The sequence below is a fragment of the Saccopteryx bilineata genome, chromosome 1 (assembly GCF_036850765.1).
Source record: "Saccopteryx bilineata isolate mSacBil1 chromosome 1, mSacBil1_pri_phased_curated, whole genome shotgun sequence".
Classification (NCBI taxonomy): Eukaryota; Metazoa; Chordata; class Mammalia; order Chiroptera; family Emballonuridae; genus Saccopteryx; species Saccopteryx bilineata.
In genome coordinates, this window is record NC_089490.1 from 259,988,989 (window position 1) to 260,016,195 (window position 27,207).

Sequence of the window (27,207 nt, forward strand, 5' to 3'; positions counted from 1 at the left end):
ATACTTTGGAATTCTAGGAAAAACGTCACTGACACTCACCTTAGAACTTCATGTAAAGTGTGAGAGTCTCGATAAAACTGGTTGGGTAAATCCTATTAAAAATATATGATAAATACTTTTTCAGTTTTATTCCTGTATAAATTTACTTTCAGATTTATATTTACCAAGACAGGAAAAATAAATGTTATCTATTCAATCTATTAATGACAGAACTTTCATAGAAGGAAAATAAGAAATACCTGCTTTCCCAACAGTAATATCCACTAATGGGAAACCCATTTTTTACATTAAATTTCTTAGGTTCACTACTAATTATAGTATTTTCACTAAGACATAATTTTCCAAATATTTCTACACTTTAGCCATTACATTTTTAAAGTCCATTAACCTATAGCCACTCTATTCAAGTTTACTGAATAGGTTTTTAGGTTTCTATCATAAAGCTTTAATGTTATATTTTGCCCCATCACTACAAAGAAAGTTAATATCATCACATAAGCTGTATCTTGCAATGTTTACGCCCTAGTTACTGCAGGATTTCCAAAGTTGCACCTACTTCAACCAGTATTATCTTCTTATCAGTTCTCAGATCATCTCCAAGCATTTGTAGTTTGTTATACTTTGTTGCTCTTAGTAGAAACTCTTTAAAAACTGTTATCTGAGACTGATAGGGCAATACATGGAAGCTTGATTCTGAAAGGAAACATATTTAACCCTTTTATTTCCAGTAACTTATATATCATTAATATTATACATATGTACATAATACATATATCTATACACTAATGAAATACATTCACATGTGCCACTATAGCTCATAGTACTACACACCACTGTTTTTCAACTGCCGGTATAATCTTCATACAACATTGGAGTGGTTAACTCTTTCACAGACTGGCAGGAAATTTCTGGTAGACTGGCGGTTGAAAAACACTGCTGTAGACTGTTTCTAATTAGGCAAACGGTTCAAATTTAAATTCGAATATTCATTTCAAAGGACAAGAGTCATCATGAACATCAGAAATTTTACCATACCAGTGATGTATTGTGGAGTCAACTGACTTCACAAAACAGCTGTCATTCTATACAATTGGTAAAAATACTTATGACTTTGCCTACACAATATAAACTCTCCAACCTGACCAGGCGGTGGCGCAGTGGATAGAGCGTCGAACTGGGATGCGGAAGACCCAGGTTTGAGACCCCGAGGTCGCCAGCTTGAGCATGGGCTCTTCTGGTTTGAGCAAAAACTCACCAGCTTGGACCCAAGGTCGCTGGCTTGAGCAAGGGGTTGCTCGGTCTGCTGAAGGCCCGCAGTCAAGGCATATATGAGAAAGCAATCAATGAACAACTAAGGTGTTGCAACAAAAAACTGATGATTGATGCTTTTCATCTCTCTCCGTTCCTGTCTGTCTGTCCCTATCTAAACCTCTCTCTGATTCTCTCTCTGTCCCTGTAAAAAAAAAAAGAAAAAAGAAAAATTAAAAATAAAAACAAAAACAAAAAAAAACCTCTCCAAATGAGTGTGACTATAAATAAATTACTTTCAATAAATTTAACAATAGAAGTAGAATGACTGACTAGTGAACTTGGGAATAAGGGAGGTTCTCCAAAGACACATTTCATAGAGAAGACTGTTTATAAAGACTTGCTAGATTTTCAAAAGTATTACTCCTGTTTAAAAAGCAGTACAAGTTTTAGGAGTATAGGATACTAGCAACAAATGAGTGTGCATAATAAGGATACAGTATACACAGCATGTTAAAGAAAATCTCAGAGAAGAGATTTTGAGGATATTACACGTTAAAAATTGTCCTTCTACGGAATCCTTTCACTTCAAAGTGGGCCAGGAGATTTGGCTAAACCTAGTTTCGTTATACTGGCAATAAGAAAAACTATTCAAGTTAAAAATGATTGATTGTGCTGGAGTATATAAGCATACATGTGAAGTTATTATGTATATTATATCTTTAAATTGGTACTATTATTGCCCTGGCCGGTTGGCTCAGCGGTAGAGCGTCGGCCTAGCGTGTGGAGGACCCGGGTTCGATTCCCGGCCAGGGCACACAGGAGAAGTGCCCATTTGCTTCTCCACCCCTCCGCCGCGCTTTCCTCTGTCTCTCTCGTCCCCTCCCGCAGCCAAGGCTCCATTGGAGCAAAGATGGCCCGGGCGCTGGGGATGGCTCTGTGGCCTCTGCCCCAGGTGCTAGAGTAGCTCTGGTCACAACATGGGGATGCCCAGGATGGGCAGAGCATCGCCCCCTGGTGGGCAGAGCATCGCCCCCTGGTGGGCGTGCCGGGTGGATCCCGGTCGGGCGCATGCGGGAGTCTGTCTGACTGTCTCTCCCTGTTTCTAGCTTCAGAAAAATAAAAAAAAAAAAAAAAAAAAAAAAAAAAAAAAAAATTGGTACTATTATTACTTTTGGATGTTTGTCTTAAAGCCTCCTTTCAAATTCCAAAGACAATTTTTGCCTTATGATTCGATTTGATTCTCATGGGTCTAAGTTCACTCCTCTTGTGTGAAGATAATCTCCTTTAATACATCTTAAAAGCATAATTTATTTTGAAACAAAAAGATTTTCTTTACACAGTCCAATTTCCTAGTCTGAGCCTGAGAAAAAGTACATAAATAATACAAAGAGATTAGCTTCTTACCTAATAAAACAGTTAAGACTTAATCCTCAACTTATCCCATTCTCCTCTACTGGAGACACCATTCCTCTCCTCCTGAAATTACTTCACTGTGAACACTGGTAAGTATGGGAGAAAATGCAGTCATATAGTTTTATTTGATTACTACTCTGAATATGTAAAGTAGCTGGTAGTGGGCAGATGCCAATCTCATACAGAACAGGCAATACACACCTTTCTCTCAAAAACATGTACCACCAACTTGGGAATCTTAAGGATATGAATAGAGAGTTTGTTTCAAATGTCCTTTGAGAACAGACTTTCCTCAGTACTTCCATTACTTTCATAGCAAACCTTACCATGATCAAATATCTCCTTGAAATCATCTTTTTGGAAGTCTGGTGAAACTGGATTAATCCACTCTTGTACTTGAATACCATGCTCCTTTGACAGTATTTTTATAGTTGCTGTTTTCCCACATCCAGGAGGCCCGGTTATTAACAGAATAGATCCACCCTAAAACCAAACACAAATATTAATTAGGAATAAAAATCACTGGAATGCCAGAATATTACATTTGAATTTTCTAAATGTTAATTACTTCTATAAATATTTACTGAATATCTGGTATAAGCAAACTACACTTTATAGTAATGTTGGCTGGAACAAACTAACTCTAGATAAAATAAGATAATCTTATTCCTGAACATTAAGTGTAGCTTCTGGTAATTCGTCAAAATTTTGCATTAAACCCTCCTAAGGACTATTTAGTAGCCGAATTAAAACAACTAAACTTCAGCTACATTAAGGAGGTAATGTCTGAAACAAGTATTTTTAGAAGTTACATGAACTCATAAAATTCAATCTTAATACAGAACTCTTTGGATCAGGGGTTGGGAAACTTTTTGGCTGAGAGAGCCATGAACACCACATATTTTAAAATGTAATTCCATGAAAGCCATACGACCCGTGTACCTTACGCATTATCCAATAAAAATTTTATGTTGTCCAGGAGGACAGCTGTGATTGGCTCTAGCCACCCACAACCATGAACATGAGCGGTAGGAAATGAATGGATTGTAATACATGAAAATATTTTATATTTTTAACATTTTTTTTTTTTGTATTTTTCCGAAGCTGGAAACGGGGAGAGACAGTCAGACAGACTCCCGCATGCGCCCAACCGGGATCCACCCGGCACGCCCACCAGGGGTGAAGCTCTGCCCACCAGGGGGCGATGCTCTGCCCCTACGGGGCGGGGCGTCACTCTGTTGCAACCAGAGCCACTCTAGCGCCTGGGGCAGAGGCTCCAATGGAGCCTCGGCTGCGGGAGGGGAAGAGAGAGACAGAGAGGAAGGAGAGGGGGAGGGGTGGAGAAGCAGATGGGCGCTTCTCCTGTGTGCCCTGGCCGGGAATTGAACCCGGGACTTCTGCACGCCAGGCCAACGCTCTACCACTGAGCCAACCGGCCAGGGCCAACATTATTTTTTTAATTAAATATTTGTCTGCGAGCCAGATGCAGCCATCAAAAGAGCCACATCTGGCTCTTGAGCCATAGGTCCTCGACCCCTGCTTTGGATTATACACTTTAATATTGCAAAAGTACAATATTTTAATGGGAAGACCTCAGTTTGGATATCATATTTTTAAAATGTATATTAAGAAACATATTTAGCCTGACCAGGCAGTGGCACAGTGGATAGTATCTGACTGGGATGCAGAGGACCCAGGTTCAAAACTCCAAGGTTGCTGGCCTGAACACAGGGTCATCAGTTTGAGCGTGGGATCACAGACATGACCCCATGGTCACAGGCTTGAAGCTCAAGATCACTGGCTTGAGCCCAAGGTCACCAGTTTGAGCACAGGCTCACCACCTTGAGCGTGGGATCACAGACATGACCTCATGGTCGCAGACTTGAAGCCCAAGGTCGCCAGCTTGAACAAGGGGTCACTCACTCTGCTGTAGCCCCCCAGTCAAGGCACATACGAGAAAGCAATCAATGAACAACTAAGGAGCCGCAACGAAGAATTAATACCTCTCATCTCTCTCCCTTCCTGTTTGTCTGTCCCTATCAGTCCCTCTGTCACACAAAAAAACCCCAAAACATATTTACAAGCTAGTACTCTAAAGAGAGACTAGAGATCACAGGTCTCAGTAATACTCCCTCATACAGTAAATCTGATTTAAAAAAAATCACTCCCTTTAATTTTCAACTTTGAGATGAAGCAGTGTTTCAGTTGCCTCCAGTGGTAACAGGTCCTCTTTTGAATCATGGTCTTTTCTGTCTGGTTTTTGGATCTAACCTTTATGTTTGTTAAAATAATACATACAAGGACAGAAAATAGATGCTAAAGAGCTTAGCTGAGGCCCTGACTGGGTGGCTTAGCTGTAGAGCGTTTAAGCCTGGCATGTGGATGTCCTGGGTTCGATTCCTGACCAGGGCACACAGAAGTGCCCATCTGCTTCTCCACCCTTCCCCATTTCACTTCTCTCTCTCTCTCTTCTCCTCCCCTCCTGCAGCCAGGGCTTGATTAGAGCGAGTTGGTCCCAGGTGGTGAGGATGGCTCCATGGCCTCTGGCTCAGGCATTAAAAAGATGGCTTCGGTTGCAACAGAGCAAGGGCCCAGATGAGCAGAGCATCGCCCCCTAGTGGGCATGCTGGGTGGATCCCAGTTCAGGCACATGGAGAAGTCTGTCTCTGCCTCCCCTCCTCTCACTTAAAAAAAAAAAAAAAAAAAAAAAAAAAAAAAAAAAGAACTTAGGTGAAAGACTGCTCAGGAACTGGATGCTTACATGTCGCTAAAGTAGCTCTCCATTGATCATGTGCTAATTGCAAGGGGAAATTACTAATTGCAATGAAGATTTTTTTTTTTTAATTTATTTTATTTTACTTATTCATTTTAGAGAGGAGAGAGAGAGGAGAGAGAGACAGGGGGGAGGAGCTGGAAGCATCAACTCCCATATGTGCCTTGACCAGGCAAGCCCAGGGTTTCGAACCGGCGACCTCAGCATTTCCAGGTCGACGCTTTATCCACTGCGCCACCACAGGTCAGGCCACAATGAAGATTTTTTTACTGTCACCTCCTTAACCTAGTAATTACACTTAACATCAAAACCAGACATATTTTCTGATAGGATGCAATATAAAATATGTACCACGAGTTCTAAAGTATTCTTGCAAATCTGTTCAACTCAAGTCCATGTATTAACTTACTATCCTATTTTTCTTTATGTTTGAAGAATATCAAAATTAGAAATGTTTAAAGAGATAAAGAATATTCAGGTTTGGGACTAACAGTATTTGTGGTATTAGGAAGTGAAACAAAAAATATCAGAATAAATGAAAGATGACTGTTTTAGATTATATTTACTAAAAAAAAACTACTGTAATTTGCCTGCTTGCCTCAGTGTAAGATAATCTTATGTGCTAACCAACACCTGAACTGGTTTATTGTTCTTTATGTTGATGACAGGACATAAGGGGGAGAAAGAGGGACAAGTATATAGGAAAACTCTAAGTCTCAGAACCCCTTAGTGAAGTGAGAAGTAAGATCAGAAAACTTTTCATGGCTAGTGAGCGATCTGGATTTGAATAAAGTCATCATATAAGCTTAACTTTTTACAACATCTATAAGACAAAGAAAGTATTTAGTGTTAAGTATTTATAGTTTTTATTTAATTACCTGTTTTGATTGCCTTTCTAAGACTTCAGCTTTTAACCATGTTTCAACTTCTTCAATTTTCTTTTTATGCACAGCAAGTTCATGCTGAAAATTTGAAGTTTACAATAAAACATTTTAACTCAAGGATTTTTGGTACATCAACACAGATTAATCTAAACTAAATGATGGGCCCTGGCTGGATGGCTCGGTTAGGTAGGGTATCGGCCTGAAGTGCAGAGGTTGCCAGTTCGATCCCCACTCAGGACACACACAGGAATGGGTTGGTGTTCCTGTTTCTCTCTCTCTTTCCCCCTTCCTCTCTATCTTAAATCAATTTAAAACAAAACAAAAAACTAGATGATGGCACTGTTTCAGATCTTGATGGTGGTGATGGCTACACAACTATGGATTTATCAAAATTTGCAAACCCATTCCTTTAAAAAGTGAATTTTATTGTACATAAGTTTTTGAAAAGCCTTTCACAACTTGTGTTGTTCTTGGAAAAATTCCAAACCAAAATATAACAAAAGAATCATTTTAAATTTTTTTTATTTCTTTCTTTATTTATTTTTAGAGAGGATAGAGAGACAGAGAGAAGGGGGAGGAGCTGGAAGCATCAACTCCCATATGTGCCTTGACCAGGCAAGCCCAGGGCTTTGAACCGGCAACCTCAGCGTTTCCAGGTTGACGCTTTACCCACTGCGCCACCACAGGTCAGGCAAAAAGAATCATTTTAAAACTAGCAAACAGCCTAACCAGGTGGTGGCGCAGTGGATAGAGCGTTGGACTGGGATGCAGAAGACCCAAGTTCGAGACCCCAAGGTCGCCAGCTTGAGTGTGGGCTCATCTGGTTTGAGCAAAAAGCTCACTGGCTTGGACCCAAGGTCGCTGGCTCGAGCAAGGGGCTACTCAGTCTGCTGAAGGCACACAGTCAAGGCACATATGAGAAAGCAATCAATGAACTAAGGCAGGGGTTCCCAAACTATGGCCTGCGGGCTGCATGCGGCCACCTGAGGCCATTTATCCGGCCCCCGCTGCACTTCCAGAAGGGGCGCACCTCTTTCATTGATAGTCAGTGAGAGGAGCATAGTTCCCATTGAAATACTGGTCAATTTGTTGATTTAAATTTACTTGTTCTTTATTTTAAATATTGTATTTGTTCCTGTTTTGTTTTTGTACTTTAAAATAAGATATGTGCAGTGTGCATAGGGATTTGTTCAGTTGTTTTTGTAGTTTGGCCCTCCAACGGTCTGAGGGATAGTGAACTGGCCTCCTATGTAAAGTTTGGGGACCCCTGAACTAAGGTGTCGCAACGAAAAACTGATGATTGATGCTTCTCAACTCTCTCTGTTCCTGTCTGTCTGTCCCTATCTATCTCTCTCTCTGACTCTCTCTCTGTCCCTGTAAAGAAAAACAAAAAAACCTAGCAAACAATTAAAATGATATAACAATAAAAAAGGTTGACTATACATACTTTTCTTCTATTGCTACAAAGAGTTCTGTTCTTAACCAATGCCATTATATAAAAATTTGGAGATTAAAAATTATAAAATTTTTTAAAATCGTGTACTTTTTGGGAAGGAAACATATAGGGAGGAGTATTACATTTAGTAAAAAAGAAATATACAGCCTGACCAGGCGGTGGCGCAGTGGATAGAGCATCGCACTGGGATGCCGAGGACCCAGGTTCGAGACCTCAAGGTCGCCAGCTTGAGCGTAGGCTCATCTGGTTTAAGCAAAAGCTCACCAGCTTGGATCCAAGGTCCCTGGTTTGAGCAAGGGGTTACTCAGTCTGCTGAAGGCCCGCAGTCAAGGCACATATGAGAAAGCAATCAATGAACAACTAAGTGTCGCAATGCGCAATGAAAAACTAATGATTGATGCTTCTCATCTCTCCGTTCCTGTCTGTCTGTCCCTCTCTCTGACTCTGTAAAAAAAAAAAAAAAAAAAAAAAAAAAGAAAGAAGTATACACCAATTTTATGTTGGGTTTAAATTTAATCTAAGACAAATAACCAATGCTACAACTTTAGAATAACTATTGTGAAAAGGCTGAGTCTTGAATATTTAAAAAACAACAACATAAACCCTAGAAATTATTTTGTTCTAATTCATTTCGGTGAAAAGATTTCATGAGTAATAATCTGAAAATGCACATCCTTTTCATTCCTGAAATAAAATTGCATGCTATATAATACCTGAGTTTCTGGTTTGTATTTATCCACCCATGGCTCATTTTCACACGGATATTGTTTTGAATTTTCTAAACCATGTATCTGTTCTGAGGAAGACAGTGCTTCTCTTTTTCTGGTTGGAAATCTGCTTCTTTCTAATGTGGAAGGCACAGTTTTTCTTCTATGATTTGAGTTATTCACACTCAATGATGTGGCAGTAATAGTAGAGATGCTTGTATTCTCTGAAAAATCATCAAATGATGGGTCTACCCAATGTGTCACCTGAAAGAAAATCACGTAAACGCTATTACATGTTTTGTATCTACTTCCTATATAACTGAAATACTCTGTAAAAATAAAATTGTATATTTGTAACATTTAAAATTAAGATCTCACAAATTAGCTCTTTAAGTAAAACTGATTCCATATGCATGTTATTTTTTTACTTTTCAATAATTGCAAATGCATACTTGTCTACTTGACCATGGTAATGATGAATACTATTTAAAGGAATATAGGTTACAAACTTAATTCTTTTTACTAATATCATCTTCCCTGGCCTGTGGTGGCGCAGTGGATGGATTGTTGACCTGGAAACGCTGTGGTCGCCAGTTTGAGACCCTGGGCTTGCCTGGTCAAGGCATATATGGGAGTTGATGCTTCCTGCTCCTCCCCCCTTCTCCCTTCTCCCTCCCTCCCCTAAAATGAATAATAAAAAAAAGAGTAGACTGATTCTTTTCAAACTCATTTATCAGACTGAAACATAAATACTTAAATTATTTATCAAAAATGAAACAAAACAGAGAAGTAAAATATTAGTTCAATCATGTACAACAGTGAGAAAAGTAATACTTAACCAGGTTAAGTATTGTGTTGCCTTAACCAGGTTAACATATTACATTTCATGAATCAAAATAAACTCTATTTGGCTATAAGACTTTTGAAGATATAGTTTAAGAATCCTTATACTATGAATAATTTATAATTATGATCTGATTATATTCATTTTTCTTTTAAGGAGAGAGGGCTAGGAATATTATCAGTAGTAAATAAATAATTGAATCTTCTGTGGGAAAAATTTCAGTCATACTACCTAATTTCCACTTCTTCTAAAGACTGTCACTGTTACTACAATTTGGCCCCTTTCCTCTATTTTTAAGTCTATATAAAAATATTATCTGTTAGTAATCCTTTTGGTAGCAATTCTGATCTACATTTACTTATATAATTTATGACTTTATCTCTTACATAAATGTAGGCTCCCATTTGCTGAAAAAAAGGGAAAGAGCGCAGTTAAATAATTTACTTAAGATCAAAATAAATCAAATCAACCACTATGAAAACAGCTGCTTTGCATATGAGTTGATACTGTCTGACTTTCATCCTACACTACCCCCTAACCCTGCTGAGAACTAGCTCACTGAACCACATCATTTCTAAGAGGTGGGGCCTGTTGTTAAGCTTTAACACCAAGTACAACTCATATACTCCTTTCTTCTACTAGTTCACTCTAGTCTTTTCTTTGTGATGGCTTGTAAATGTTTTTTTCAGAACTCAAGTTGTATTTTCAATGTACAGTTGTTTCATAACTTATTAGACTGTTAGATCATTAACTAAAACAGATACTGGGGACCAATACTTTGGTAGCATTAATAAATCATTAAGAACATGTATAAAAATTTGATTCTTTCGGGGCAATATTAAATGACTATTTTAGTGTATCATACCTTTGTGGAAGATACTTTTCGTCTAAGAAAACTTTTTGACATCATAAACTTTAATAGTTCCCATCCGTATATACAACCTGCAGTACATTAACATGTAATTCACCTAGGGAAAAAAATAGAAAAAATTCTCAAGAAAAATTATAAAAAGTATAGTACTTAATATATGTGATATAATCAACAGCATAATAAAGTTAAGGCTCAAAACCAGTGAAAGAGAACACAAACATAGGTGAAGCAAGTATCAAAATGCTAAAATAATATTTAATTTTAATGACTATAACCTGTATCAAATAATCTACTTTTGGTATTACAAAGCATTTCATATGAACTGAATAACTAGAAAATACAGAAAAACCACATGATCATGTACCTACCTTGTGTCGTTAAGAAAAATCAGAAAATTTTGTGAAGTTTTTATATGGGAAATTAAAATTTCCCTCATTTCAGATTCTAGTTGTACCTTTTCATTGCCAAAATTAAAAAAAAAACAAAAACACACAACTCCATCATACAATGAATTCAAAATAATCACTCACTTTCGACAAAATCTTTAAATCTTAAATGTAAACATTTTCCATAACTGTTTTCCTTATTTGAACATATTAGAAAAAAATGTTGACAATAATTCAATGTTTATACAAACTAGTAAGTTCACCAATTTTAAGTTATCCAGAAAGTTTTTTTTTAAGGTCTATAAACTTACAAATTGGAAGGTAGACTTTATACATAGCGGGTACACGCTAGAAAACAAATCGTATACGTACATATACAAATCGTTCACGAATAGAGAGGTTTTGCTTTGGAGATTCAAAGAGGTACATAGGTGGAAAAACCTATTTGAATAAATACAGTTGGCAAGTCGAAATAAAAGGCGCAGACTTGTTACGGTCAGGACGCTTAGTCTTTCTTTGAAAACAAGACTGACAATTACCTCCTTTAAGAAGCAGGTAAGTGTCCGAGGATACCACGTTCCTGAAATGAGACGTCAGAAGTAGAAGAGACCTTCGAGAACATTTCTAGCAAACCCACCACCACCCTACACACTGTAAGGGGATAATAAGCTCAAACAGACACGCAATGTAAGGCTGGTAATCAGTGGAGAGCCGAGACAGGCTCGCGCGCCCCGGCTCCAGGCCGGGGGTCTGCACCCCCCACCCCCACCCCTCTCATCCTCAGATGGGATGGACAGGTTGGTAAAAGGAGCGATGAGAGCCCAGGAAGGAGTGAAGGCACAGATGGATTCACGTCACAAGGACACGCATACACTACAGCTGCGGTGGCCTTACTTGCCGGAAGTTGCATGCCCTCACGGGCGGAGCGGAGCGGAGCAGATGAGCCCAGACTGTACTCCAGAAGTACGGGCAGCCACCGGCCCCTACCAGCGCTCAGCACCGCCTCCCGGGGACCTTCTAGACCTACCGGCGCTTCCGCGACACAGCTCGAAAGGCGGGGCAGCCAAAGGAGAGCGTGACTAAGGCATCCAGCGCACTGCCTGACTCGAGTCGCGGTCCCCACCTATATCCCTGCCACAAACCCTGCGACGAAAGCGTATCTTAGAAGGCCCAGGTAACCAAGAGTCGGTGACTGGAAGGCGAAGATGGGCTGTGAGCGCCGCGCTGGACCTCGATGAGTTCGGGGCCACTGGCCCTTGCCGCCGTTCGACCCTTCTGGCTCCGCCCTGTTGGGCTTAGGACCCCTGTGCGGAGGTTTCCAGAGCCATCGCCTGGAGGACCATGTTGCTTCCGAATATTCTGATCACCGGTTAGGACCCGGACGGGGAGGGGCTGGGCGGCGGGGCGACCGGGACGCCGAGTGCTCTGGGGCCGCGGGGGCCCGAACGGGGAGCGCTCGGGGTTTGCAGGGCAGCTGGAGGCCGGGCGGCGTGGCCGCGGGCAGGTCCGGGCGCCGGCCCTCCTGCTGGGGCGCGGGCGCGGGGAGCGTAATTCTGTGGGCCCGAGGCTGCAGGGTGAGCGGCGGGGAGATAAACCAGCCCAGCTCCCTTTTCTGACAAACAGCCTAATCTTTCTACATTCGGCTTTTGTTTGTGGAATGGATACTGACTTTTTAATCTAGCTGGTTTGTCTTTGGCTTCTAACGAGATCACGTTAATAGATGTGTTCCAGGGGACCGAGGCCTGGGCTTCCTGGACGGCCTTTATTTTCTACTTTGTATCCGGGAGTCACCTTCCGTGGGAGCTCGCATACTGTTGGTGTACGGTGATTGACATGCGATATATGTTCGTTGAGTTAGCATCGGAAACTTTATTTTTTCTTCCAAGAAGAAAAGACATTTACTGAGCAGACCTGGTCGTTTCTCGTGTAGAGAGGCGGTCTGGTTCCTGTGGGGACCCTTCTGGGTTTTTGGGTCCGCGTACAGGGGTCTTGTCATATGTGAGGAGTTTTAAAATGCCGTGTTAACGACTTTACAGAATACGTATGTTACCACCGGTCGTCTGCCTCGCTGTTGTTAAGTTGTACAGCTAGGCCCTGGCCAGTTGGCTCAGTGGTAGAGCGTCGGCCTGGCGTGCAGATGTCCCGGGTTCGATTCCCGGCCAGGGCACACAGGAGAAGCGCCCATCTGCTTCTCCACCCCTCCCCCTCTCCTTCCTCTCTGTCTCGCTTCCCCGCCCGCAGCCAAGGCTCCATTGGAGCAAAGATAGCCCGGGCGCTGGGGATGGCTCCTTGGCCTCTGCCCCAGGCGCTAGAGTGGCTCTGGTCGCAACAGAGCGACGCCCCAGATGGGCAGAGCATCGCCCCCCTGGTGGGCAGAGCACCGCCCCCTGGTGGGCGTGCCGGGTGGATCCTGGTGGGGCACATGCGGGAGTCTGTCTGACTGTCTCTCCCGTTTCCAGCTTCAGAAAGAAAAAAAAAAAAGTTGTAGCAGCTAATAGCGTGTAGGGCATTCATGGAAAAATCTGATGGGTGTAGAGTAGACGAAATGACAAGACAAAACTTGAGATGCTGTTTGCGGGTCTTGTTGGCCGTACACAATTTTTGTATGTTTCTGGGAGTTGCAGATTAACCTCAACAGGGTAATGTTTAGCCTTTAAGATTCCTAGGAGGGAAATGGTTTCATATATGAATGTTTGGGTCGGACAATGTCCTGGTTTTCATAATTAAGCCATATTTTCAGAAATCTGAATATGAACATTTTATTGAAAATATGGAGAGTCCAGGGTTCAAAGTTGGTGTATTAGAGTGGACTTGAGGTTAATGTTACTGCTTTGTGTATAGAGACTTGATTTATCCCTGTTATCTTGGATTATAATAATAATAATAATAATAATAAAGTTTTATTATTTTAGTGGCATTAAACCTGAACAGCTAAAAATAAAGCACTTGATTGTTTATCATGAAATACACTAGATGTTAAAAATGGAAATTGAAAAACAATGTGTAGCACTGCCATTTATGCAAAAGGGAATGGACTGGTTGTGTGTGTGTGTATATGTGCACGCACACATACAATGTGCTGTCAGATATATATATGCATGAATGTACACACAAATACATATGCATAGGACTTCTTTGGAAAGATATGTAAGAAGTGTTTACAGTGGTTGCCTCCAAGGAAGAGAAGAAAGTCAGTAGTGGAAATGAGATTTGTCTTTCATACTGCTTAAATTTTTTTCATGAACAATCTCTTAATATTTTAAAAGTTAAATAATGATGTTAATTTATTTAAGATGGCTAGTTTTACTCTGGGAATTTCCATGGTGGTGGCAAGCAGTCTGTGAATTGGTATTAGAATTGCTGAAGCCCCACTTCAAACAGGATCAGATATATTGGATGAGATTCTGACATTTAGCAGGCTTTAGGTATGTTCATTCACAAAGGATGGCTAATTATGAAACTTAATTTCAGTTGTTAAGAATATTGAGAAGGGCAAATAGGTGGATAAAGCAGTGTTTTATGAACAATATTTTCTGTGGCTTGTCTTTCAGGTACACCAGGGGTTGGAAAAACCACGCTAGGCAAAGAACTTGCATCAAAATCAGGACTGAAATACATTAATGTGGGTGATTTAGCCCGAGAAGGTAAGGGACATCTTGATGTTAAATTTATCTTTAAAAAAAGAAGAGAATGGAGTATTAGTACTACAGTGTGAGAGGATACAAAAAGCAGGAAAAGATTGTCATTAAGGAAATTATGCTCTGTTGAGGACCCATAAAAAAAGAAAGTATTAAGTGTCTACAGCTGTGTTCTGATTATTTTGACCCTCAACTGGCTAACAGTTCTTGTGGATATTAATTGGGAAGGCATCCATGAAGAAATTGGGCTTAGGATAAATAGAATCTCAATATGAGGAAGAGGGAGAATGTGTTTTTGTTTTGTTTTGTTTTGTTTTTGAGGGAGAATGTTCTGAAATGAGTGAACACATAAAAAGGTTTGGGTGGTGCTAAGTATATCTATGGAGACGGTTACTGTATTGGTCACTGGAAGGAAAGGTTATTCTGAACTCAAGCAATAGGTATTCTCTTAGATCAATTTGATAGATGTATGTCTGCATGAAACTGCATATTCTAAAATGATACATGTTTTTACTTATTTTACCCTATTCCCCCCAATCGTTATCACTCTCTTATTGTGTCTTCATCTTTTTACATTCTATAAATTATAGGGGTAGAAACTCAGGTAAAGGGAACTTTAAATATGCCTCATTAAAATTAAAAAGATTTAACATTTTAAAAACATAACATTAAGAAAAAGTTAGTTTCCTGACAGTTGCTACTGAAGTGACTATTTCAGGTTTGATCTAATGTACATATTTTTTTCAAATGATCTAAAGTCTGATCACCGGATATCATGGAGTCTGGCAAGATGGCTTCTCCCAAGAGCATGCCGAAAGATGCACAGATGATGGCACAAATCCTGAAGGATATGGGGATTACAGAATATGAGCCAAGAGTTATAAATCAGATGTTGGAGTTTGCCTTCCGATATGTGACCACAATTCTAGATGATGCAAAAATTTATTCAAGCCATGCTAAGAAAGCTACTGTCGATGCAGATGATGTGCGACTGGCAATCCAGTGTCGTGCTGACCAGTCTTTTACCTCTCCTCCCCCAAGAGATTTTTTATTAGATATTGCACGGCAAAGAAATCAAACCCCTTTGCCATTGATCAAGCCATATTCAGGCCCTAGATTGCCACCTGATAGATATTGCTTGACTGCTCCAAACTATAGACTTAAGTCTTTACAAAAAAAGGCACCTACTTCAGCAGGAAGAATAACAGTTCCACGGTTAAGTGTTAGTTCAGTTACTAGTAGACCAAGTACTCCTACACTTGGCACACCAACCCCACAAACCATGTCAGTTTCAACTAAAGTAGGGACTCCAATGTCCCTCACAGGGCAAAGGTTTACAGTACAGATGCCCACTTCACAGTCCCCAGCTGTAAAAGCATCAATTCCTGCAACATCAACAGTTCAGAATGTTCTGATTAATCCATCGTTAATTGGGTCCAAAAATATTCTCATTACCACTAATATGGTGTCATCACAAAACACTGTCAATGAATCATCAAGTGTGCTGAAAAGAAAACGTGAAGATGACGATGACGATGATGATGATGAAGATGACTATGATAACTTGTAATCTAGCCTGATGCATGTAACATGTACACTTGATCTTGTCTCCACTACACTGAGATTAAACATGCATGCTGGTTGTTTTCAAGTTGTGTTTTAGAAAACTTAAATAATATTCAATGAGTCAATACAGGTACCATAGTTTTTCATTGAGATTTTGTATTTTCTTTAATAGAATTCATAATGATTTTCATTGGCCTTTAAGTGTAAGAAATAAAGTTGTCATTCATCAATTTGATTGTTGGTACTTTGGCAATTACATTTTGGGAAGCAATTTTACCCCTCATTATCTCAGACAGGAATAATGGTTATAACGACTCCAGTTGAAATCTATTCATTACTACTAGAGTGTCATCTCTAGTGTCTTTAGGTGTTTAAACCATAGTATGATCTCTGGTGTCAAGTTACTCTTATGGGCCATTCTCTCAAATTACTGAAGTATAATCATGTTTCATTTTGGAGAGAATACTTGGTCAAGATTTTTATTCACAGTGAATCCTCATATGTTTGGATTTATCTTCCTCAATTGCCCAACTTCTTAGGTCCTATTTTTCTATCCCTTTGGTTATATTTAAGAACCCTGATATGCCTGACCAGGTGATGGCGCAGTGGGTAGAGTGTTGGACTGAGACACAGGACCCAGATTCGAAACCCCAAGGTCTCCGGCTTTAGCGCAGGCTCATTTGGCTTGAATGCAGTCGCCAGCTTGAACATGGGTTCATAGACATGACTTCATGGTTGCTGGCTTGAGCCCAAAGGTCACTGGCTTGAAGCCCAAGGTCACTGGCTTGAGCAAGGGGTCACTCACTGTGCTGTAGCCCCCGGATCAAGGCACATATAAGAAAGCAATCAGTGATGAACAACTAAGGTGCTGGATTGAAGAATTGAAGCTTCTCATCTCCCTTCCTGTCTGTCCTTATCTGTCTCTTGTCACCAAAAAACAAACAAAAAAACCCCTGATATGTCTTCCAGTATCTTCCCACTTTAAAAAAAGAAAACTTTTTTCCAGGATCCCGTTTGCACATCAGTTTTTTGTATTTTTGCTAGCCATATTCTTGACGTTTTGCCAGGTCTGGCATTTAAGTTATAGTTAATAAAACTTAGGTCATTATTTCCTATTGTACATACTTAATAAGTCTCCATTTTATACCTACGTGAAATTTGGTTTTCTTTGTTGAAACTATGTTTTGACAAGTGATTTAGGGGTCACGTAGAGTAGTCATTTTCAGTCATGTCTTCTAGTTCTTTTTTTAAAAATTTAAGTGAGAGGAGGGGAGATAGACTCCCTCATGCTCTGTGACCAGAACCCACCCCACATCCACTGACTGGGGCCTGTGCTTGAATCAACTGAGCTATCCTCAGCACCTAAGGCTGATGCTCAGTCCAACTTAGCTGTCCTCAGCACCCAGGGCCAATGCTCCAACCAGTTGAGCCAGTGGCTTCGAGAGGGGAAAAGAGGAAAAGGGGAGAGGGAGGGGAAGAGAAACCTATGGTCACTTCTCATGTGTGCCCTAACTGGGAATCAAACCTGGTAAGACCATACGCTAGGCCGATGCTCTTATCCACTGAACCAACTGGCCAGGGCCTATGTCTTCCAATTCTAATCTTACCTACTTAGTTTAACATTTCTAAACTTAATGAATATGCTAGATAATCTAAAATGAATAGCATTGCAAGGAACAAGTAACAGTAGACCATCAGTTCCTCTCCTACGTGTATTCACATCATTTTAGCCAGTTATGTGTCCTCCTAATGGTTGTAGTCTCAACCATCCTCTTTGTATTTTATTGATGAGGTGGAATTTAAGGGTTAGAAGAAAAATGTTTTTCCCCATGTATAATGCCGGATAAAGGATTTCTGGTCTGACTCGATAATGGTGTTGGATGAGGTATTTCATAAAGTTCCTCATAATACACCAGATTTTTTTTTTTCTTAATGCCATTTGAATATATCTGCGAGTCCCACGTGCACCCGACCAGGATCCACCCGGCAAGCCCACTAGAGTGCAATGCTTGGCCCATCTGGGCCATTGCTCCATTGCAACCAGAGCCATTCTGGTGCCTGAGGGGGAGGCCATGGAGCCATTCTTAGCACCCAGGCCAACCTTTTCTCCAGTGGAGCCTTGGCTGCGGGAGGGGAAGAGAGAGAGAAAGAAAGGAGAGGGGAAGAGGTGGAGAAGCAGATGGGCGTTTCTCCTGTGAGCTCTGGCCGGGAATTGAACCTGGACTTCTGCACACTGGGCCAATTCTCTACCACTGAGCCAACCGGCCAGGGCTATATCTGAGAATCTTACTAGAAAATATTCAGAGATATCCAGCCTTCTCATTTTTTCAAATGGTAATATAGTTTAAGGAAAACCATGTACATAATCATCTATAAAGAAGTGGTTCTCGGCCTGACCTGTGGTGGCGCAGTGGATAAAGCGTCGACCTGGAAATGCTGAGGTTGCCAGTTCAAAACCCTGGGCTTGCCTGGTCAAGGCACATACGGGAGTTGATGCTTTCAGCTCCTCCCCTCCTTCTCTCTCTCTGTCTCCCTCTCCTCTCTAAAATAAATAAATTTAAAAAAAAAGAAAAAAAAAGAAGTGGTTCTCAGCTAGGGGAAACTTTGCCCTTCAGGGGACATTGGACAATTTCTGGGGACATTTTTGGTAGTCACAACTAGGGTTGGAGTTGCTAGTGACATCTAATTGGTAGGAGGCAGTAATTCTGCTGAACATCCCATAATTCACATCTACTCCTGTAACAGTTATCAAACTCAAAATGTCAGTAGTGTTTGAGGTTATGAAGCTCTACTATAAATGAGACTAAAGAAAAAAAACAGCCTGACCTGTGGTGATGCAGTGGATCAAGCGTCGACCTGGAACGTTGAGGTCGCTGGTTCAAAAGCCTGGGCTTGCCTGGTCAAGGCACATATGGGAGTTGATGCTTCCTGCTCCTTTACCCCCCCCCCCCCCGTCTCCTTTAAAATTAATAAAGAAAAATGATTTTAAAAAAAGTAGTATAGGACTTAAAAATACAAGACTCAGCATTTGATGTTAAAGAGAATAAACCATATGTAAAAAAACAAAACAAAACTGGTTTTAAATGTCTAAATGAGTGTATATTGCCATCCTAATAATCATGTTGAATTGCAGTATTACAGTTGACACTTGAACAACATGGGTTTGAACTGCATGGGTCCCCTTGTAAGTCAGTTTACATGCACAGTTCAACTCCGTGGTTGGGAATCTGTTTATGTGGAGAGCTGACTAGACTTGATTTTGCAGGAGGCTGGTCCCCCTAATCCCTACACTGTCCAAGGGTCAACTGTAAGAGATTATTCTTAGGCCATTTAGAACCGAGGCAGGAAAAATTAGTTGGGAAATTAAGATTAATGAAACTGTTGGGAGTCCTAAATGTTGTGTGACCAAGAATGCTTTTCTTATCCCTTTTCTTCTAGTCTGAGTCCTCACTTGATACCCTTTCCCAAATATAGTCATTTTAAGTACACTAGCATCTTTAATTTTCCTACCACCAGTTTATCAGTCTGAAGCCTTTGTTCCTAACCACAGGATGTCTATAGGTCCAGACAAAGTACCATATTTTTGCTCCATAAGACGGACTTTTCCCCCAAAAGTGCAGGGGGAAATGCCTGTGTGTCTTAGGGAGCGAAAAATAGGTATTTTATTAAATATTTTAACATACCATTTGGCTCAGAATGTTTTTTTTTCTTATTTTCCTCCTTAAAATCCTAGGTGTGTCTTATGGTCAGGTGTGTCTTATGGAGCGAAAAATAAGGTAATATTAAATTGACATCAGATACATTTCAAATAGAGGTTGTAAAGCAGCGGGCCGCAATGCGGCCCCCTGAGGCCATTTATCCAGCCCCCACTGCACTTCTGGAAGGGGCACCTCTTTCATTGGTGGTCAGTGAGAGGACCACTGTATTTGGCAGCCCTCCAATGGTCTGAGGGACAGTGAACTGGCCCCCTGTGTAAAAAGTTTGGAGACCCCTGTTAAAGCATAGCTGGGCCCTCAATACTTAAAATTTTGATCTGTTTCTAACCTAAGGGTTGGCAAACTGCTGCTGTTTTTATAGGAACCACTAGGTAAAGCAGGGGTCCCCAAACTTTTTACACAGGGGGCCAGTTCACTGTCCCTCAGACCGTTGGAGGGCCAGACTATAAAAAAAACTATGGGCCCTGGCCGGTTGGCTTAGCGGTAGAGCGTTGGCCTGGCGTACGGGGGACCCGGGTTCGATTCCTGGCCAGGGCACATAGGAGAAGCGCCCATTTGCTTCTCCACCCCCCACTGCCCCCCCTCCTTCCTCTCTGTCTCTCTCTTCCCCTCCCGCAGCTGAGGCTCCATTGGAGCAAAGATGGCCCGGGCGCTGGGGATGGCTCCTTGGCCTCTGCCCCAGGCGCTAGAGTGGCTCTGGTCGCGGCAGAGCGACGCCCCCTGGTGGGCAGAGCGTCGCCCCTGGTGGGCGTGCTGGGTGGATCCTGGTCGGGCTCATGCGGGAGTCTGTCTGACTGTCTCTCCCCGTTTCCAGCTTCAGAAAAATACAAAACAAACAAACAAACAAAAACTATGAACAAATCCCTATGCACACCGCACATATCTTATTTTAAAGTAAAAAAACAAAACGGGAACAAATACAATATTTAAAGAACAAGTAAATTTAAATCAACAAACTGACCAGTATTTCAATGGGAACTATGCTCCTCTCGCTGACCACCAATGAAAGAGGTGCCCCTTCTGGAAGTGCGGTGGGGGCCAGATAAACAGCCTTAGGGGGCCGCATGCGGCCCGCAGGCCGTAGTTTGGGGACCCCTGAGTTAAAGATTAGGTCATCAAGCTTGAAGTATTTACTATCTTGTTCTTTCCAGAAGTTTGTCATCTTCACTCTAACCTCATCTGTGTCCCATCTTTACCTTCCACTGGAAACCTCTGAAACTTTGCCACTGGCCTCTCCAGTACTATTTCTCCCAATCTTTGCATCTTACTCACTCCCACCATATACCTCATTCCCCCATGATTTCAATGCAGCCATTTAGCCCCTCTCTCCTCCAGTAATCTCATTCATTCAGGAATAGTTACTCCCTTTTACTGATGACTTAAGTTTAAATTATTTTTAAAAAGATTTTATCTGTTGAATCTTATAAGAGAGACAGAGAGAAATGGGCGTGGGAGGAGCGGGAAGCATCAACTTGCTGCTTCCTGTATGTGCCTGGAACGTGCAAGCCCAGGGCCCTGAACTGGTGACTTCAGTATTCTAGGTCGAATGCCTTTCCCACATTGCCACCACAGGTCAGGCAATGACTTATAACAGCCCAATTTCTAGACACCTAAATGTAGCCATAGTTCCCAGACATCCAAGCACATGCTTTGAAATTACCCCTGACTACTTATCCACTCCTAATTTCCTAATCCCCTGATATACCAACACATTCGCACACTACACAGATCCACTTAGCCTTTAAATCTTGAGTTTGTTTGAAAATCCCTGTGGATTACTATACCATTCCTAAGACTTGGGGTTGTGTTCCTATTCTGAAGACCTTTGTACTGAACCTCCTACCCTTCAGTGTCTCTTACCTTCCTCTTCCATACCATCATTCCTTTAAAAAACGGGGAGTGGGAATAACATGACTTGAATTTTTTACTGATATAGTCCATTCTCCTTAAGTATAGGAGATTATGAACTGGCCACAGTCTACCTCTGCTTTCAGAGGTACCTACAGCTACTCTCTGTGTCCCCTTCAGCCCACTTACAGTGCCCTTTTGTTTCTCAAACACGGAATTTTCCACCTCCATATCTATATCTATACATGCCTGTAGACACCGTTATCTGCCTTACATACTATTTAAAAATCCCAACTCAAATTGTCACAACTTTGGTGTTAACTTCTCTCAACAGAATTCATTATTTTCTCTACTTAAAAGGCCAGGTATCGGCCTGACCTGTGGTGGCACAGTGGATAAAGCATTGACCTGGAAACAGGTCACCAGTTCAAATTCCTGGGCTTGCCTGGTCAAGGCACATATGGGAGTTGATGCTTCCTGCTCCTCCCTCCTTCTCTCTCTCTCTCTCTCCTCTCTAAAATGAAAAAAAAAAAAAAAAAATTAAAACAAAAACAAAACTAAGCTTTAAAAAAATAAAAATAAATAAAAGGCCAGGTATCAAAGCATTCAATCCTTCTAAACCAATTAACAATTTGTACTGTTTGTATTAGTTACAAGCTTCTTGGGTTAAGGTAAGTACGTTTCCAGAAGAAAAAATCTGAAAATGTCTTATTGGCAACAGCATCAAAAGGGATAGCTAGCCTGATCAGGCAGTGGCGCAGTGGATAGAGCGTCGGACTGTGATGCGGAGGACCCAGGTTCGAGACCCTGAGGTCGCCAGCTTGAGCTAGGGCTCATCTGGATTGAGCAAAACTCACCAGTCTGGACCCAAGGTCGCTGGCTCGAGCAAGGGGTTACTCGGTCTGCTGAAGGCCCTCGGTCAAGGCACATATGAGAAAGCAATCAATGAACAACTAAGGTGCTCCAATGAAGCACTGATGCTTCTCATCTTTCTCCATTCCTGCCTGTCTGTCTGTCCCTATCTATCCCTCTCTCTGACTCTCTCTCTCTCTGTCTCTGTAAAAAAAAAAAAAAAAAAAAAGGATAGCTAGCATCCCAATATCTTCAAAAAGCAGCTTTCATGTAATGTATTAATTCTAAAATGACAGTTAAAGAACACTTGATTTTATAGCTTGAATTAACAGCTAGGAAGGTCTTTTAAGGTAAGAATTTGGCCTTTTAATTCTGGCTGCACAATTGATTTTTTTTTTATATTTATTTTAGAGCAAGAGAGGTATCGATTAGTTCCACATATTTATATATTCATTGGTTGATTCTTGTATGTGTCCTAACCTGGGATTTAACCCTCAACCTTGGTATATCAGGATGACACTAACCAATTGAGCTACACAGCCAGGGACACAATTGATTTCATTTTATTATTATTTTTTTAATTAGAGGGAGGCGAGAGAGTGAGAAGTGTCAAGTTGTAGTTGCTTCACTGTGTGCCTTCATTGATTGCTTCTCATGTGTGCCTTGATGTGGGGGTCAGGGCGCTCAAGCAGAGCCAATGACCCCTTGCTGAAACCAGTAACCTTTGGACTCAAGCCCTGACCTTGGACTTTAATGATCCTGCACTCAAGCCAGTGACCTCATGCTCATACTGGCGAGCCTGTGCTCAAGGCGACAAGCCTGTGCTTAAGCTGGTGACCTTGAGTTTTTGAACTGGGGACCTCAGCATTGTTGTTGTATCCACTGCAGCACCAGTCGGGTTAGTTTTTTTCTTCAAGTAATATATCTTTAGATAAATTACAAACCCTGGCTAGGTTGCTCAGTTGGAAGAGCATCGTTCTAATATAACAAGGTTGCAGTTTTGGTCAGAGCATGTACAAGAATCAACCGATGGGCCCTGGCCGGTTGGCTCAGCGGTAGAGCGTCGGCCTAGCGTGCGGAGGACCCGGGTTCGATTCCTGGCCAGGGCACATAGGAGAAGCGCCCATTTGCTTCTCCACCCCTCCGCCGCGCTTTCCTCTCTGTCTCTCTCTTCCCCTCCCGCAGCCAAGGCTCCATTGGAGCAAAGATGGCCCGGGCGCTGGGCATGGCTCTGTGGCCTCTGCCCCAGGCGCTAGAGTGGCTCTGGTCGCAATATGGCGATGCCCAGGATGGGCAGAGCATCGCCCCCTGGGGGGCAGAGCACCGCCCCTGGTGGGCGTGCCGGGTGGATCCCGGTCGGGCGCATGCGGGAGTCTGTCTGACTGTCTCTCCCTGTTTCCAGCTTCAGAAAAATGAAAAAAAATATATATATAAAAAAAAAAAAAAAAAGAATCAACCAATGAGCCCTGGCCAGCTGGCTCAGTGGTAGAGTGTTGGCCCAACGTATAGAAGTCCCAGGTTCGATTCCTGGCCAGGGCACACAGGAGAAGCATCCATATGCTTCTCCACTCTTCCCCCTCTCCTTTCTTTCTCTCTCTCACTTCCCCTCCTGCAGCCAAGGCTTCATGGGAGCAAATTTGGCCCAGGTGCTGAGGACGGCTCCAGGCCTCTGCCTCAGGCACTAGAATGGCTCCAGCTGCAAGGGAGCAGTGCCCCCTGGTGGGTGTGTCGGGTGGATCCTGGTTGGGCGCATGCGTGAGTCTGTCTCTCTGCCTTGCCTCCCCGCTTCTCACTTCAGAAAAAAAAAAAAAAGGAAAGAAAAGAAAAAGAATCAACCTATGAATGTGTAAATAAGTGGAATAATAAAATCAATCTTTCTCTCCCTTCCTGTCTCTCTAAAATCAATAAGTACAAAAAGTTTTTTTTTTTTTTTTTTTTTTGGTAAAGCCAGGGATTCTTTTTTTTTTAATTTTAATTTTATTTTATTTATTCATTTTTAGAGAGGAGAGAGAGAGAGAAAGGAGAGAGAGACAGAGAGAGAGAAGGGGGGAGGAGCCAGAAGCATCAACTCCCATATGTGCCTTGACCAGGCAAGCCCTGGGTTTTGAACCGGTGACCTCAGCATTTCCAGGTCAATGCTTTATCCACTGCGCCACCACAGGTTAGGCCAAAAAGATTTTTTAATTGGGGTGGTGAACACACAATACATTGTATAGAAAATGTGTTGTAGAATTGTGTACCTGAAACGTGTATAATTTTGTTAACCAGTATCACCCCAACATATTCAATTAAAAAAATAAATTATAAAACTTTGTTTAGAAAATTGAATAACTTGGCCCAGGCTGGCTAGCTCAGTCAGTTAAGAGCATCATCAGAAACAACAAGGTTGCAGGTTCGATCCCTGGTCAGGACACACATGGGAAGCAACCAATGAATGCATGATTCATTGGAACAACAAATGAATGCCTCCCTTCCTCCTCCTCTCCTTTCCTCTATCTGTCTAAAAAAATATCAATCAGTGAAAAGCCCTGGCTGGGTACCTCAATTGGTTGCAGGGTCGTTCTGGTGTGGAGGTCGCCGGTTCCATTCCCCAGTAGGGCACACACGAGCAGCTTCATGTTCCTGTCTCTTTCTTCCTGCCTCTTTCAAAAAAAAAAAAAAAAAGGAGAACTTTTGGTAATTTAAAGCAAGCCTTTTCAACTTTGCTAGGATTAAGATCTTATGTACAACTATAAATTTGATCTTCAATTGAAACTTTCTGAAGTACACATTTTTTTGCTCTTTTTGGAAATTTGAAATGAAATTTAGAATCTATTCATTTCTCTCTGTTCCCTATGGTACAGTTTATCATCATCACTCACCTAAAATTTTGCAGTAGCTTTGATATGGTATCCATATTTCCTTACAAATCAAAATGATTTTTAAAAATTTTGAAATTGATCATGTCATTTTATGCTTAAAATGCCTTAATGGTTTTCCTGTGTCTTAGGATAAAATCTAAACTAAAGGCATGCAGCCTTCAAAGCCGTTTTGACCTGGCCTTGGTTTACTTGACCCCTTACCACCTATTTCTAACTATTCTGACTTTTCTTCCTTAGAAATAGTCTGCCTTCTCTAGTCTCTCTGCCTCTGAATATCTTGTTTTCTCTGTTAAGAATAGTCTTTCCTTTTTTTCCCTAGCAGCTTCAGGTTTCTACTTAGAAGTTAAAGCTTCCCCTAATATTCCATGTTTGTGTTCCTAACATAAGGGGTGCCTCTCCTATTGTTCCCATAGCACCATGAACCGTAATATTAAATGATATAGTTTTAAGGTTACTTGCCTGTCCTCTCTCAATTTATTGTAAACTCTATGAGGAAAGGACTGTATTACTTTTTCTTTTCTTAGCAGAAGAGAGAGAGAGAGAGAGGGACAGATAGGGGCAAACAGGGAGACATGAGAAGCATTAGTTCTTCATTGCAGTTCCTAAATTGTTCATTGATTGCTTTCTCTTATGTATCTTGACCGGGGAGCTCCAGCTGAGCCAGCAACCCCTTGCTCAAGCCAGTGACCCTAGGCTCAAGCCAGCAACTATGGGCTCAAGCCAGTGACCATGAGGTCATGTCTATGATCCCATGCTCAAGCCAGTAGCCCCCACAGTCAAGCTGGTAAACCTGCACTCAGCTGGCGGCGACCTTGAGGTTTTGAACCTGGATCCTCTGCATCCCAGGCTCACACTCTATCCACTGTGCTGCCGCCTGGTCAGGCTTCTTGTTATTTTTGTTCACTGTTATATCCTCATTACCCCTAATACACTGGTACATGGTGTTTGATAAATGATTTTTGAAATGAATGCTTGAAAGCTTGGATTACACTATTTCATTAAAATATATTAATGTGATTTAACAAATCCTGCATTTCAGTATTGCGGTATAGACTTTAATTCTAAAAGTTAGTGTTGCAATACTTGTCTGTTTTATACAGCATATACCTTATTTCTCCATGTATGAGACGCACCTTTTTTCAAAAAATTTAGGGTCTAAAATCTGTATGTGTCTTATACAGTGGTTTAGATTTCTTGCATTTTCTGCTTTTTCGTGCTTGTTTTTGCACTCATTGTTGAAGACAGTGATTCATCATCAGACAGAGATGAAGACAAGCTATTGGATGGGAGTTTTGACAGTGATGAAGAGTTGTATGAATTTTGTGATGAATAAAACAAGTTTAATAACTTTATATAATACTTTTTTTTTTTTCAAATTTCAGGCCCCAAAATTAAGGTGCATCTTATACATAGGAACATCTTATTCGTGGGGAAATATGGTATTTAAAAATATTTCACTAGTCTTTAAGAGTCAAGAATTTAAAATATGAAGGAACCTCAGCATTTGTCCACTCTGGATTCCTACACAGTACAGAATCAGCTGTAGCTATTCTTATATTTTGTAGCATGTAAAAAAATACAGTACTGTATTGTAAAAATAATACACGGGAAAAGTGCTCCAAATCCTACTAATTTCTTTCCACCTTTATTCTTCCAATCTTTGTCCCTATTTTAGACAAACTTGAATTCTACTTTTTATGTTTTATCACTTATTTATCATGCTCTACTTAGTCTATACCAGTGGTCCCCAACCCCCGGACCATGGACCGGTAGCGGTCCGTGGGCCATTTGGTACCGGTCTGCAGAGAAAGAATAAATAACTTACATTATTTCTGTTTTATTTATATTTAAGTCTGAACAATGTTTTATTTTTAAAAAATGATCAGGTTCCCTGTGTTACATCCGTATAAGACTCACTCTTTTTTTTTTTTTTCTTTACTGTGTGCTGACTTTTCGGGCAGGAAAAAACAATAAAGAATCCACTTTGTTCTCTTAAATTATAAATGCCAAGCTCTAACTGCAGCCCATTTTTTTCAATCCCTGTTGCTGTGATTTCTAACAAAGTTAAAGATGAGTATGTCCAAGATCTAAAGCACTAACTACTCTGATGACAACCAGGACAGATGAAAAACATACATAGC

At 41.2% G+C, this 27,207-nt stretch overlaps 3 protein-coding genes across 8 annotated transcripts in view; 2 read left to right on the top strand and 1 right to left on the bottom strand.

Annotated features, from left to right (window-relative positions):
• Positions 1–11,593, bottom strand: part of RAD17 (RAD17 checkpoint clamp loader component) — a 43,826-nt gene extending 32,233 nt beyond the window's left edge. Inside the window, exons 1-8 of one of the 6 annotated variants that reach the window (XM_066241914.1) lie at positions 11,480–11,593; positions 11,125–11,165; positions 10,194–10,296; positions 8,491–8,748; positions 6,316–6,399; positions 2,991–3,147; positions 557–693; positions 40–92 (exon numbers count right to left, since the gene is read on the bottom strand). In XM_066241914.1, coding sequence (XP_066098011.1) covers positions 40–92; positions 557–693; positions 2,991–3,147; positions 6,316–6,399; positions 8,491–8,748; positions 10,194–10,238 — 734 coding nt within the window. In that variant the 5' untranslated portion in view covers positions 10,239–10,296; positions 11,125–11,165; positions 11,480–11,593. The other 5 variants (XM_066241933.1, XM_066241941.1, XM_066241923.1 and 2 more) reach the window with 5 other exon arrangements.
• A 230-nt stretch (positions 11,594–11,823) lies between these two features.
• The window catches only part of AK6 (adenylate kinase 6), a 34,878-nt gene continuing 19,494 nt past the window's right edge, over positions 11,824–27,207 (top strand). Inside the window, exons 1-2 of the mRNA XM_066241973.1 lie at positions 11,824–11,954; positions 14,137–14,229. Coding sequence (XP_066098070.1) covers positions 11,927–11,954; positions 14,137–14,229 — 121 coding nt within the window. The 5' untranslated portion in view covers positions 11,824–11,926. The remainder of the gene's footprint in view (positions 11,955–14,136; positions 14,230–27,207) is intronic.
• On the top strand, positions 14,136–15,883 carry TAF9 (TATA-box binding protein associated factor 9). Its single transcript, XM_066241972.1, has 2 exons — positions 14,136–14,229; positions 14,982–15,883. Exon 2 carries the CDS (start codon positions 14,999–15,001, stop codon positions 15,791–15,793), a length of 795 nt encoding a protein of 264 aa, XP_066098069.1. The 5' UTR covers positions 14,136–14,229; positions 14,982–14,998; the 3' UTR covers positions 15,794–15,883.

Coding starts and splice junctions, on each gene's coding strand:
- TAF9 (XM_066241972.1), top strand. CDS start 14,999: ATGGAGTCTGGCAAGATGGCTTCTCCCAAGAGCATGCCGAAAGATGCA.